The following is a 13132-nucleotide window of genomic DNA, read 5'->3' on the forward strand; positions in this document are numbered from 1 at the left end:
TCCCTGGCACGTCGATTTGTTGACACTGCAGCCTTCAGAATGAATTAAGCACTGTTTAGATTTTAGCTTAAGAACACACTTCACACACTCCCCCCTGGGCTCTGGCAGCGGCAGAACAAAGGGTCAGGGTGGACTCTGCTTGATATGCTAAACTGTCTCTGAAAATGCCATCACCTAGTCTGCACTGCAAGCCAAATATCAGCTTGTAAATACCACAACTGCTACACCTCTGAGGACCAAGAATCATGGAAGCAGTGGCAGACAACCTGAGGGAGGAGAGCTGAAGGTATGCTGCTAGCACCATGCCATGGAGTGGGCACCTCCAAGTGTGAGGTTTGCTTCTTGAACATCACTGCAGCACTACTCTACGCTCCACCAGAGGTGACAGCAGCAGAGTCCAGGCCTCATCTCGCTCTTAACCCACAGCATTTCCACTCCTATCTTACTCTCTAAGTCCCTGTCTCACTCTTAACCTGTGGTATTTCCATCCCTGTCTCACTCTTAACCCATGGCATTTCCATGGGTTACACAGACAAGAAGTAAATCACAGACCCCAGAATCATTGAGGCTGGAAAAGCCCTCTAAGATCATCAAACCCAACCTTCTACCCACACCTCCATGAGCACTAGACCTTTGGGGTTTTTCTCCCAGCAAACTGGGACTGCTAAAACAGAGATGAGATGGCTAAAGCTGTGATGGACAGTCAGTTCTCTCTGCTTCTCTGTGGAAGGACATACCCTCAGGAACTGACCTTTCAAGTGTTACCAGACCATTCTTAAGTTGAATCTGTAACTTAGACTATCCAGTCCATGTTTTGAAAATGAGTTACGAAAACAAAGAGCAGGGCAGAATTCAAAGGATTTCATAGGAGAGGGCTGGAGCACCTCTCCCATGAGGACAGACTGAAGGAGTTGGGGCTGTTCAGTCTGGAGAAGAGAAGGCTCCCAGGTGACCTCATTGTGGCCTTCCAGTATCTGAAGGGGGCTACAAGAAGGCTGGGAAGGGACTGCTCAGGATATCAGGTAGTGATAGGACTAGGGGGAATGGAATGAAGCTGGAGGTGTGGAGATTCAGGCTGGAGGTGAGGAGGAAGTTCTTCCCCATGAGAGTGGTGAAGCCCTGGAATGGGTTGTCCAGGGAGGTGGTTGGGGCCCTGTCCCTGGAGGTGTTTAAGCCCAGGCTGGATGAGACTCTGGCCAGCCTGATCTAGTGTGAGGTGTCCCTGGCCATGGCAGGAGGGTTGGAACTAGCTGATCCTTGTGGTCCCTTCCAACCCTGACTGATTCTATGATTTGTGGAATACCTGCAGCTACTCCTCCAGCAGCCAGGTCTGCCATCCACTTGAAGCAGTATATTCACACACACCAACCAGCAGAAAGAAAATGACTGACTGCTCAGGAGTGTAAGATATTGCCAAAGCACAAAATCAACTCCTGGAAACAGACTGCCCACTAAAGCTAACAGTGGTGATCGAGTGCTTGGCAAGGGCTGTGTATTATGCTTTGAGAACAAGGCAAGAACTCTGTAGAGGCACAAAAGAACTTCCACAAACCCAAAACAGGCACCAAGAAGAATCACAGAATCAACCAGGTCAGAAGAGACCTCAGAGATCATCAAGTCCAACCTATCACCTAACACCACCTGACAACTAAACCATGGCTCAATGCAACCTTTTTGTGAACACCTCCAGGGACAGCGACTCCAACACCTCCCTGGGCAGCACAGTCCATGCCCAATGAAAGGAGCACACAGACATGGGGGCTTGGAAGAAGTGAGGAAGTCTCTTCTAGGGTGACCATGTCCCCAGGGAATAACTTCATGGGGGTCTGAAGAAAGGAAACACAAAACCGCTACCAAACTTGCTCTGAGTCCTTGCTGTAATACCCTGCAAAGCAGTGTGAGGACTGGATGCTTGGCTGGGAGAGTCCCAACCAGCCAGGGTTAGCTAACAAAGCCTCCCCTGTTCACAGCCCATCCTTGTACCTGAGATTTCATCTGTGCAGCCTTCTCTGGGTCAACTGCCAGGACGTGCTGGTAGTGGCGGATGGTGTGCAGCCGGTCCTTGTTCTCAGCGCGGACGTAGCGCCTCAGAGCCTGCAGGATGCGGTGGGGCTGGGGGAAGAGGAGAGGAGGAGAGCTCAGAGCGCTCTGGTCCAAGTAAAAGTCACAGCTGAAACACAACACTTTGTACCTGAGCTTGCTTTGTTGCTGGACAGATAAATCACCTGCAACAGCCTCTCAGATGTCCTTTGTGATTCACAGAATGGGTTGGGTTGAAGGCACCTTCAAGACCATCTAATTCCACCCCACCTGCCATGGGCAGGAATACCTTCCACTAGACCAGGTTGCTCAAAGCCTCATCCAACCTGGCCTTGAACAGATCCAGGAGGGGTTGCCCAGGAATGTGTTTGAGGCCCCATCCCTGAAGACATTGAAGATCAGACTTGCTGTGGCCCCGGGCAGCCTGATCTAGCTGGAGGCGTCCCTGCTGACCGCAGGGGCGTTGGACGCGATGACCTTTGAGGGTCCTTCGCAACCCAACGCAACCTGGGAATCTTTACTGCTAATCTGTTCCCAGCTTCTGCCCCAGCAAGTCCCAGGCAGCCTTCTCACCACGCCACTCCCCACAGCTGCCACCCTCTCCAGTGCTCCCCTGCTGTGAAGAGCTCACCCGTGGTGGGTCAGCCTGCAGAGCGGCCAGGTAGTTCTCCAGCGCGATGCGACGGCGATCGTTCAGCATGGCCTCCACGCGAGCCAGGTGAGTCTCCACCAGCTGCTGCTTCTCACTCGCTGCCTCTTTCTCCAGGGACTTCACCATCGCCTGGAAGTGCTGGGAGGGAGGAAGGAAGCCTGTGTGAAATGCGCTGTACGCCTCAGGGTGGCCTGCTGCCTCTCACCTAGCTCCTCAGCACAAATGGAGCCTGGCACACCGTGTGTGCCAGGCACGTACAGCGGGAGAGAAGGGCGCTGAGAAACGCTCCTCTCTGTGAATTCCACAGGGACAATCTGCTTGCCAAACGTCCTTCACAACCTCCTGCAAAGCCCTGAAGGGGGCACACGGTCTGAAGATTATGTTGAGGCTGGCAGATGCAGCTTGTAGTGAATGGGTGACACGGTATTAACTCCTTCCCTCCACCCCCATCGAAACAGGATCCATCCCTCCAGCCTCTCACCTGGACTTGCCAACGTTTCCAAAGGGAATTTTTCATCACAGAATCATTTTGGTTGGAAAATAGCTCCAAGACCATCGAGTCTAACCCTCAACTCAACACCACCATGGGCATTAAGCCCCGGTGCCATGTCCACAGGTTTCTTGAACACCTCCCAGGGATGCTGACTCCATCACGTCCCTGGGCAGCCTGTTCCAAGGCTTGACAACCCTTTCAGGTGAGCAATTGTCCATCATATCTCAGCCAAACCTCCCTTGGGCACAATATCAGGCCACTTCCTCTTGTCCTATCACCTGATACTAAGGAGAAGCCAGGAATTAGGCATTGTTGCACTTCAACAGAGATGATGGAAAACTCTTTTGGACTTAAGAGTGGTTTGTGTTACACGAAAGGTAGAGAAAAAACTCTGCTCCAAAGTGGGCTTCAAATCTGGAGTCTGTCTTCAGCTGTATGCTGGTTTGAGAGGACTTCACTGCCAGGAGAGCCTGTCCCTAACAATCCCACACTGCAAACATCCCTGATTAACTTCCCAGCCTAGCTGAACTCTCCTCCTAAGGCAGGGGCCTGGCATGCTGGCAGCGGCCCAGCCTAATCTGCTGTCTAAGCGGTTTTCACTAAGTCTGCCTGAACAGGAAATGTGTGTCCAGAGAGCCAGGGCCAAGCTGACCTGGGCTGGGAGGCACTGGGTAGTGCACAACAGGCCAAAGGGCTGAAGTTACAACTTGGCTCTGCTGTGGCTACGCTTGTGCAATGAGATAGTTTCCTCCTGCTGGGGTGAGGAGAGGACCTGGCACAGGATCAGGTCATCTGCAGCTTGAAGAACAAAGCACCCAATTGAAGCAAATCTTCTGGAACAGGCAGCTGCTGACAGAACAGGAAAGCTGCTCTACCATCTCACTCATCTTCTGGCTTTGAGTATCAGCATCTCTCATTTAGTGTCTTGAGAAGATGAAGGCCAAGCACCAGCAACTTTCCTCTTTCAACTCTTACCTGAATGAGAGTCTGCCTTTCTGCCTTGGGGAGATTTACAGCTTGGTGTTCTGCTTCCTCCCATTCCTTTTTCACCTGGGCAAGGGAAGGACAGGATACATCAACAAGGCACAAACTTATGTCTGATCTTTGAGAGCTAATTCCCCTTCCCAGGCAGATCTTTGTACAGCCTGGCTAGGTTTTGAAGCACAGCTGTGGGGTTTAAATCTAGCACTTAATCCTTCTGAGCAGCTAGCCAGGAAAGTCCATTAGGCATTGTCCCCAGGGATTTCCCTCTCCCAGCACACTAAAGATAGGCAAATCTAACTGCCATGGCCTGGTCACACTGCAAGGAACACGCTGAAGGCTGGAGAGTAGAAAGGAATCCTAAAATGGCTTAGCTTGGAAGGGACTTCAGAGATCATCTATTCCAACATCCCTGCTGTGGCCAGGGACACTTTGGAACTAGCCCAGGTTGCTCAAGGCCTCAACCAGCCTGGCCTTGAACACTTCCAGGGAGGAGGCATCCAGAACCTACCTGGGCACAGTCTCACTACCACCCTCCTACTGAAGAAGATCCAGCCTAACCCTGCTCTCCCCCCTCAGCTTCAAACCATTCCCCCTTGTCCTGAGGGTGTCTGGAGACAGGACAAGTCCCTCTGCAGCCTTCCTGTAGGATCCCTTCAGGCACTGGAAGGCAGCTCTGAAGTCCCCCCCAGAGTCTTCTCTTCTCCAGGCTGAATACCCCTAGCTCCCTCAGCCTGTGCTCAGAGCAGAGGTGCTCCAGCCCTTTGGGGCCAGTTCAGCACCAGCCTGTAGAGGAGAGCAGGTGGTAGCCCCCAGCACAGCGCAGGGGACGCCAGCCAGATGCTCACCCGGTCCATGCGGTTGTGGTGCCTGACCTCCAGCTGCTCCTTGGCCTTCTGGAAGCGGGCATGCTCGTTGTCATCAGCTGGGGTTTCAAAGTAGACATCCACATCATCAGTTGGCACTGCAAGGAGAGGCTAAGGGTAAGCAAGGGTAGGGAAGCTGCCATCCTGGATTGCAAAGGACAGGAAGGGAGAGGAACCTCCACCCCTGCACGATTAACAACCTGGCAGCCTGAGGTTACCGAACCACCACCTACCAGGAGTCCACTTGGGGATCTTTAAGCTGCCAACTGACTGCACAACATCAGTCAGTGACATCATCCCCAAGCCACAGCAACGCACTGCAGCAACCAGCACCTGCTGGGGCCCCTCACTAGTTCTCAGAGGAGCATTTCCCAGCTCCAGAACAGAGCTGCTTGGGATTGCAGGGGGGGAGGGAAAGAAAAAGAAACCATCTTTGTTTTCTCTTCACTTTCACTTTGGCTTGGGGTGGTTTAATGACATCCTGTGCATGAGCTGTTTGCTGACAAGCCAGCTCCAGACATCATTAATGATTAGGAAGCTTGACAATAACTCTGCACAGAACACCACCCAACGTTTTACGCTTCAAACCTACCTTCCCTACCAGGTGCACCATGCAGGACTAACAGGCAGTGATATTAGACAAGACAGCAACAGAAGGAGGCTCAGTGTGACAAACTGACCTGCCCAATAAACTGTAAGGTTTGTCTCTCCACAACATTCAAATCCAACGAGGGGAGAAAGAACATTTCAGAGCTGACAACTTCAAGCGTGGCCAAAATCCACGCCAGGGGCTCTGCACTTCAGAGCACTTCAGGGAGTTCTGAACCAATTTTTTTTTGTTTTGCTGCTGTTTTAGGAACTACACAGCCACACCCTGAGTCCTGTGTCCAGTTCTGGGCCCCTCAGTTTAAGAAGGACATCGAGACACTTGAACGTGTCCAGAGAAGGGCAACAAGGCTGGGGAGAGGCCTCAAGCACAGCCCTGTGAGGAGAGGCTGAGGGAGCTGGGGTTGCTTAGCCTGCAGAAGAGGAGGCTCAGGGGAGACCTTCTTGCTCTCTGCAACTCCCTGAAGGGAGGTTGGAGCCAGGAGGGGGTTGGTCTCTTCTCCCAAGCAACCAGCACCAGAACAAGGGGACACAGTCTCAAGCTGTGCCAGGGGAAGTTTAGGCTGGAGGTGAGGAGAAAGTTCTTCCCAGAGAGAGTTGTTAGCCATTGGGATGTGCTGCCCAGGGAGGTGGTGGAGTCCCCATCCCTGGAGGTGTTCAAGAGGGGACTGGATGTGGCACTTGGTGCCATGGTTTAGTCATGAGGTCTGTGGTGCCAGGTTGGACTTGGATGATCTTTGAGGTCTCTTCCAGCCTTGGGGATTCTGTGACCCCAGAGCCCTTGATGTGAAGGGCTATGGCAAACATGATGCTCTCTGTTGTTGCCTTTCAGCAGAAGGAGGGCAGAAAGGGAAGTGGAAAGCAACCTTTCCTGAATCCTGAGGTCAGATTTATGCCCATCACTCCAAGAAGGTCACTGAGGTCCTGGAACATGTCTCCAGAGAAGGGCAACAAAGCCAGTGAAGGGTCTGGAGAACAGGGCTGGTGAGGAGCAGCTGAGGGAACTGGGGTTGTTTAGCTTGGAGAAGAGAGCTGAGGAGAAACCTCACTGCTCTCTTCGAAAGGAGGCTGCACTGAGGTGGGGGTTGGTCTCTTCTCCCTAGTATCAGGTGAGAGAAGAGGAAATAGCCTGAAATTGTGCCAGGGGAGGTGTAGGTTGGAGATTAGCAACAATTTCTTCGCTGCAAGAGTGGTCAGGGACTGCAACAGGCTGCCCAGGGAGGTGGTGGAGTCCCCATCCTTGGAGGAATTCAAGAAACCTGTGGCTGTGGCACTTGGGGACATGGTTTAGTAGCCACAGTGGTGTTGGGTTGCTGGTTGGACTCTATGATCTTAGAGGTCTTTTCCAACCAAAACAATTCTGTGATTGTATAAATTTTGGTGGGGAAAAAGCCTCCAAGAAGTCACTGAAAGTACTGACATGCTGCAGACCACCACCTGCCTTGTGGTTTAGTATGCACTTGCATGATTGATTCATAGAGTGGTTTGGGTTGGAAGGGACCTTCAAGATCATCCAGTTCCAAGCCCCCTGCCATGGGCAGGGACACCTCCCACTAGCCCAGGGTGCTGAAAGCCTCATCCAACCCAGCCTTGAACCTTTCCAGGGAAGGAGCATCCAGACCCTCCCTGGGCAACCTTTATGCAAACCAGGGAAGGAGAGAAGAGGAGGAAAGAATTGTTGTGCTCAAGGGACAGCATCACATCAGTACTGTACCCTGGGACTTCTCATGGCATTTCTGACCCAGGCTTAAGCACAAAGAATTCTCTTTCCAGTCCCAAATCCCTCTCTAACAGGCCAAACTCTTGTCCAAAAAGCTCCTGACATCCACATCTTTTATTCCACCACTTCAGTTAGATCAGCCCAATCTAAAGCACTTGCACGAAGCCCATTTTGTAAACAGGATTATGGCTCTATAGTCTGACTGCCAAGCCCCAGATAACACAAAAAAAGCCTTTCAGAAAGGCTTTAATGGTAGCTGAAGTGGAAGTGCTGGAGTTCAACAATAAGATTAATAAGAAGGTTAAAATGTTGTTGGGGTTAGGGGTTTTTTTGGGGGGGTAGTTTCATCATCTGCCATAAAAGCCAGACGAAAACGGGGCCAAGAAATACCTCCAGCTCTCAAAAATGCAGGGCTTGAGTCATTGTTCATCTTTCAAACTGAGCTGAAAAGGGGGAAATCACACAATCCTAGATGCTTCAGGTTGCAAGGGACCTTAAAGGGAAAAAAATCATCCAGTTGCAACCCCCCCTGCCATGGGCAGGGACATCCAGGGTGGCACCCAGGTGGGTGTGAACTCTCCCCAGAAAAGGAGACTCCACAACCTCTCTGGGGAGGCCAAAGATCTACATTGTGTGACAACAAGCTTAACAGCAACACAGCACCCAAGGGAGAGCAAAGGGCAATGGATCTGAAGGGTGTGGAGTCAGCACATTCACAGAATGGTTTGGGTTCTAAGGAACCTTAAAGATCATCTAACTCCACCCCCCCTGCCACAGGCAGGGACACCTCCAGGCTGCTCGGGGCCCTGTCCAACCTGGCTTTCAACACTTCTAGGCTTGACACCTGGGTTCTAGACCATTTCTCTGTTAGTTTTCCAAAGCACAGTGTCAAGAAAATGCCTCCTACTTTTCACCAAAGCGGACCAAAGGTCCAAGTGGCCAAACACAAGCATGGTAACACAAGTGGGAAGCGAGTGCTTCCTTCCTCCTGTCTGGGGTAAAACAAACCAGTTAGGCAAAGCATGAGTTTCCACAAGAGGTTAGAGACAGCCCCTGGTCCCTGCTGTAGGTCTCTGAAGAGGACAACTAAGCCCTTAGCAAGAGCTGCAAGCCAATGGTGAGCACAGACAGTGAATGCCAAGAGCCACTTTCCCAAGGAAAGCTCAGCCTGAAGACCTAGAGAAGCGGAGACAAGAGGAGACTGCTGCGAGAGGACAGACAGAACCGCTGCGGACACCGGAACCAAGAGGAGGAGCTACAGACGGATCCTCTCTTGACCTAGGCAAGGAGGAGGAGACACCAAACGCCAGACAGACAGAGGCTAGCTCAACAAGGGCCAAGTGGGAGGCAGGACTTACTCATCTTTTTACACACAGCCATACAATACTCCTCTGACTCAAAATTGTTCCTGTTGCCTCCGCAGCCTCCATATATAAAGCGAATGCACTTTCTCTTGTTAGCATCGAAGTACCAACGAGGCATCACAGCCCGGCAGGGCCCTGTCATCGCCTCCTGGGAGCAGACAGCTGTGTGGAGACGGTTAGAACATCAGCTAGTGAGGAGCACAGGCCTGGCCCAGCGACTTACACAACCTGCTGGTGGCAGTAGTTCACCCCTTCCTCCAGGGCACACCAGCACTGGCCTTTCGGCACCGCTGCCTCCCCCACCAGATGGCTTCTGTCGCTGCTGGGGCGGGGTTTAACGTTGCTGAAACCTTCATCACAAGGTTTGCTGGTGCTCTGTTCAGAGAGCTGCCTGCCCAAGCAGCTGTCTCAGCGTGGAGCTCTCATCTGTAAGAGTGGTTTCTCCTTAGCTAAAGGCTGCAGGAGCAAGGATCTGTTTTGCTGATGCCACAGCGTTAGGCACTGGGTGGCCCAGTGGCTGTGCCTCCAGTGTATAAAACCAACATAATGGAAAGAAAAACCATTAGGGCTGCTTCAAGCAGTCCAAGATGTGCTGTTCCACTGCACTCTGTCTGGAGAGACAGCTCACATCCTAAAGGTGAGGCAGAAGAGCAAGTGAAAAGGCAGGCTAAGCAGAAAGAAACACAATGGCCACAGCAATCTCGGCTGCAGGGCTTTTAAGGTGTGAAACACCTTAGGCACTAAAAATCGATGCTCAGGTAGCCAGGGCACGTGGACTGCTTCAGTAAGCAGGCAACATAAGCAGCTGGGTTATTTTGAGGCAAGAGAACAGATAGTCTGTAAGTCTGCAACTCTTTGAGCTCCTCTGGGGCAAACCAAACCCTGCACACCTCCAACACAGACATCCCCATCAGCTTGCTCCAACTCCGTTTCACCCTGCAGATCCCTGCCAGTCCTCTGCACACACGAGCTCAGCCCTGTTTCAGCAAGGAAAATTATCTGCAGCATGCTGGCATTTTCCCAAAAAGATGCAAGAACTGCTGGCAATGATTCAGTGAGCTGTAGCTAATTGAATTTCATTCCCTCTCCCCTCCTCCTTCCTCTGCAGACACTTCCACACGCAGAGTACAGGACCTCAGAGAACGCTGAGGCACCACACAAGCAGCAGATGCCCTCTGCAGTGGCACCTACCACTTAAAAGCTACCACAAGTGTAGTATTTATTACTACTGCACTAAGGATTTATTACTCCTGGAATAAAAGTGGGCCAGTTGTATTGGCTGGCTTGCTTTCACAACAGAGAAGGGTTTCTGCAGAGGTTAAGGCAGGACTAAGTGTCTTCCTCACCCTGAAATGGCACCTTTGTGCCACCTCTGCAGAGTAAGGCCCACCACTTTCAGCTTCCTTTCCATAAACTGCTCTGAAACATCAAACCCATGGCAAATCATCCCAAACTAGGGCTGTAAACTCCTAGCACACCCCAAATGCCTCCAAGGTTTTGCAGACTCGGCCTATGCAGATATGGGTTTTGGCCTCAAGGCTGCACCTTCATGGTGGTACCTTCATGGAGGTGCTCCTTCAAGGTGCCAGCACTGGGCTTGGTGCCAGCTGAAGTGCTATTCATCTGCAAGCAGATGGCAAATGCTCTAGAGAGTTCAACACTTGAAACATAAGCACCATCAGCTTGCCTCTGTTTGCTAACTCAGCTGGCAAATAAAACTTCCAAGTGGCATTTATGGACGCGATCAAACCCCCACCCCAGCACCAAGTGCCAGCCACCAGGAACACTCTGAAGGGGGCAAGAGGCTAGAAATTGGCTTACATTTCATATCACTGCTGACTTCCTTCTCAGAAACAGCCTTGTCGTTGCTAGGCTCTGTGGGGGTCTCTTCATAGTAATCATCCACTTTGTAGCTGTCATAATAGTCTTCCACCACGTCCTCCTCCTCCTCTTCACCCTCATCTTCCTTATCTTCATCCTCCTCCACAGCTGTTCCTGTGAAGTCTTCTACACCTGCCTCTGTGGGGAACTCACTGAAAGGACAGAGTTGAGTTGGGGGGAGGGGTATGCTGAGGCTAAACACTTTGCAGCCAACCTTTCCTGTACCTGCATAACGATTCTCTTCTGCTGCTGCTGCTCTAGAAACATGAAAGGTGGGGAAAATAAACACAGCAACTAATCATCAACCCATCAACAGGGCTGTCCTCATGGCAAACACAAACACACCTGCTGCTGCAGGCAGAGCTTAGTGGGGGTTCTCTGTCTTGTTTTCATCAGCTGCTTAGTAAAAACCTGCCATATCTGGGGGAGGTAACTACTGTAGCAATCAGACAGTCCTCATGGACAGCTAAGGGTGAAAAAAAGGGGCTGTTTAGCTCCTCCAGTAACAGGAGCACTGCAAAGTCATTTGTCCCCCTGCAAGGCTTTTTTCAGGCTGAGGATATTCCTCTGGGAGACTCAAAAGCACAGAAATTCTCCTCCCCGTGCTCGCCACCGGGGAGCTGCTGTGTGAAACAGTCACATACAGAGCTGTTAACACCTATGCCAGTGTCCTACCTTTTATAAAGGTCATAGTCTTCATCCTCATCTTCATCCTCTTCCTCTTTGGACAGAGCCTGATCCACCACCTTTGTCTGAGGACAGCACACGTATTCTGTCCCATGGAACTGGTCTACTCCACAGGGCAGCAGCATGCCATAGCTGTGCAGGATCATCCCTTCTGTCAGGCAGGCCTGGAGGAGGAGCCCAAGGGTGGCAGGTTAACATCCTGCTCTTGCTCTGGATAAAGCTGAATTTTGTTTCTCTCAGATGCCAAAAATCCCAGTAGCATGGCAGTAGGAGGGCACACGTCTGGAGATCACCAGCAGGGTCACCCAGGATCACACCCAGGTGGGGCCTGAAATCTCTCCAGAGAAGGAGACTCCACAAGCTCTCTGGGTAGACCAATGGTCTAAAATGTTACAGCAAAAAGCCAACAGCAGCACAGCACCTAAGTCTGAACAAAGGGAAATGGATTGGAGAGGTGTAGCTTCAACACATTCCTAGATTCATAGAATGGTTTGGGTTGGAAAGGACCTTCCAGATCATCCAGTTCCAGCCCCACTGCCATGGGCACACCTTCCACCAGCCCAGGTTGCTCAAGGCCTCATCCAGCCTGGCTTTGAACCCCTCCAGAGAGGGGGCATCCACAACCTCCCTGGGCAACCTGTTCACTAGTGTCTCACCACCCTCCCTGTAAAGAATTTGTTCCTAATCTTCAGTCTGCATCTCCCCTCTTCCAGCTTCGATCCATCCCTTCTCATCCCAGCACTACAAGCCCTTGTCAAAAGTCCCTCTTCAGCTTCCTTGTAGCCCTTTCAGGTACTGGAAAGCTGCTCTAAGATCTCACCCTTTTCTCCAGGCTGAACCACCCCAGATTCAGAGCCATGCAGTGCTTCCTGGTATGCACAACTCTAACTGGCTCCTAACAACTGCTGATTTGTCAGCCAGGCTATGGTCAGGATGAACACCCAGACATTTGGTGCCAGCTCAAGGGAGAGAGCACTTGAAAGAGGCAGAACTGTTTGCTTTTCTGGGCTGGCCATTCCATGAAACTTTATCTATTAAACTTTACATTGGAGTGAGTGAGCAAATGGCCTTTGTGTGGAGCTTATTCTCACCTGCTGCAGATGAAAATCAATCAGATAACTCAAGATATGGCCAAATGCAAACTGTGATTAGACTTTATGTCTACACACTTCTCTTCAGCTAAGGAAATAGATGGCTTTAGGGTGCCCCAGAAAAGGATGAAGGAAGAAAGGCTTTATTATGTGTATCAGAACCCTTGTGTGCTTTGCTTTGTTCCAACACGGATGTGAAACGAGCCAGAGACTCCTGGGGAAGGCTTCCAACTAGGTTGAAGCAAGTGAATTTTAGATTTGATAGCCACAAACAGGTTTCTCCTCAATCAAGAGGTGATTCACAGAATTGCATCAGGTTCAAGGGACCCTCAAAGGTCACCTTGTCCAACCCCCTCTGCAGGCAGCAGGGAGACCCCCAACAGGATCAGGTTGCCCAGGGCCACAGCAAGTCTGATCTTGAATGTCCCCAGGGATGGGACCTCAACCACATCCCTGGGCAACCTGCTCCAGGATTTCACCACTCTCATTATGAAGAGCTTCCTCCTGATGTCCAACCTAAACCTCCCCTTCTCCAGCTTCAAACCATTGCCCCTTGTGCTATCACTCCAAGCCCTTCTGAATAGTCCCTCCCCAGCCTTCCTGCAGTCCCCTTGGGATACTGAAATGCTGCTCTAAGGTCTCCCTGGAGCCTTCTCTTCTCCAGGCTGCACACCTCCAACTGTCTCAGCCTGTCCCCATAGGAGAGGTGCTCCAGCCCCCTGATCATCCTTGTGGCCCTAGCATTCCTCTA

General features: G+C 51.4%; 1 protein-coding gene across 5 annotated transcripts in view; it reads right to left on the reverse strand.

Moving 5' to 3' along the window:
* Positions 1 to 13132, reverse strand: part of APLP2 (amyloid beta precursor like protein 2) — a 65628-nt gene that overhangs the window by 11487 nt on the left and 41009 nt on the right. For 4 of the 5 annotated variants that reach the window (XM_054176213.1, XM_054176212.1, XM_054176211.1 and 1 more), the window contains exons 5-11: positions 11279 to 11454; positions 10544 to 10755; positions 8717 to 8884; positions 5015 to 5130; positions 4161 to 4235; positions 2672 to 2830; positions 1984 to 2112 (exon numbers count right to left, since the gene is read on the reverse strand). In XM_054176213.1, the coding sequence (XP_054032188.1) occupies positions 1984 to 2112; positions 2672 to 2830; positions 4161 to 4235; positions 5015 to 5130; positions 8717 to 8884; positions 10544 to 10755; positions 11279 to 11454 (1035 nt within the window). The remainder of the gene's footprint in view (positions 1 to 1983; positions 2113 to 2671; positions 2831 to 4160; positions 4236 to 5014; positions 5131 to 8716; positions 8885 to 10543; positions 10756 to 11278; positions 11455 to 13132) is intronic. The other variant, XM_054176214.1, reaches the window with a different exon arrangement.

The sequence above is a fragment of the Dryobates pubescens genome, chromosome 34 (genome assembly GCF_014839835.1).
Source record: "Dryobates pubescens isolate bDryPub1 chromosome 34, bDryPub1.pri, whole genome shotgun sequence".
NCBI lineage: Eukaryota > Metazoa > Chordata > Aves > Piciformes > Picidae > Dryobates > Dryobates pubescens.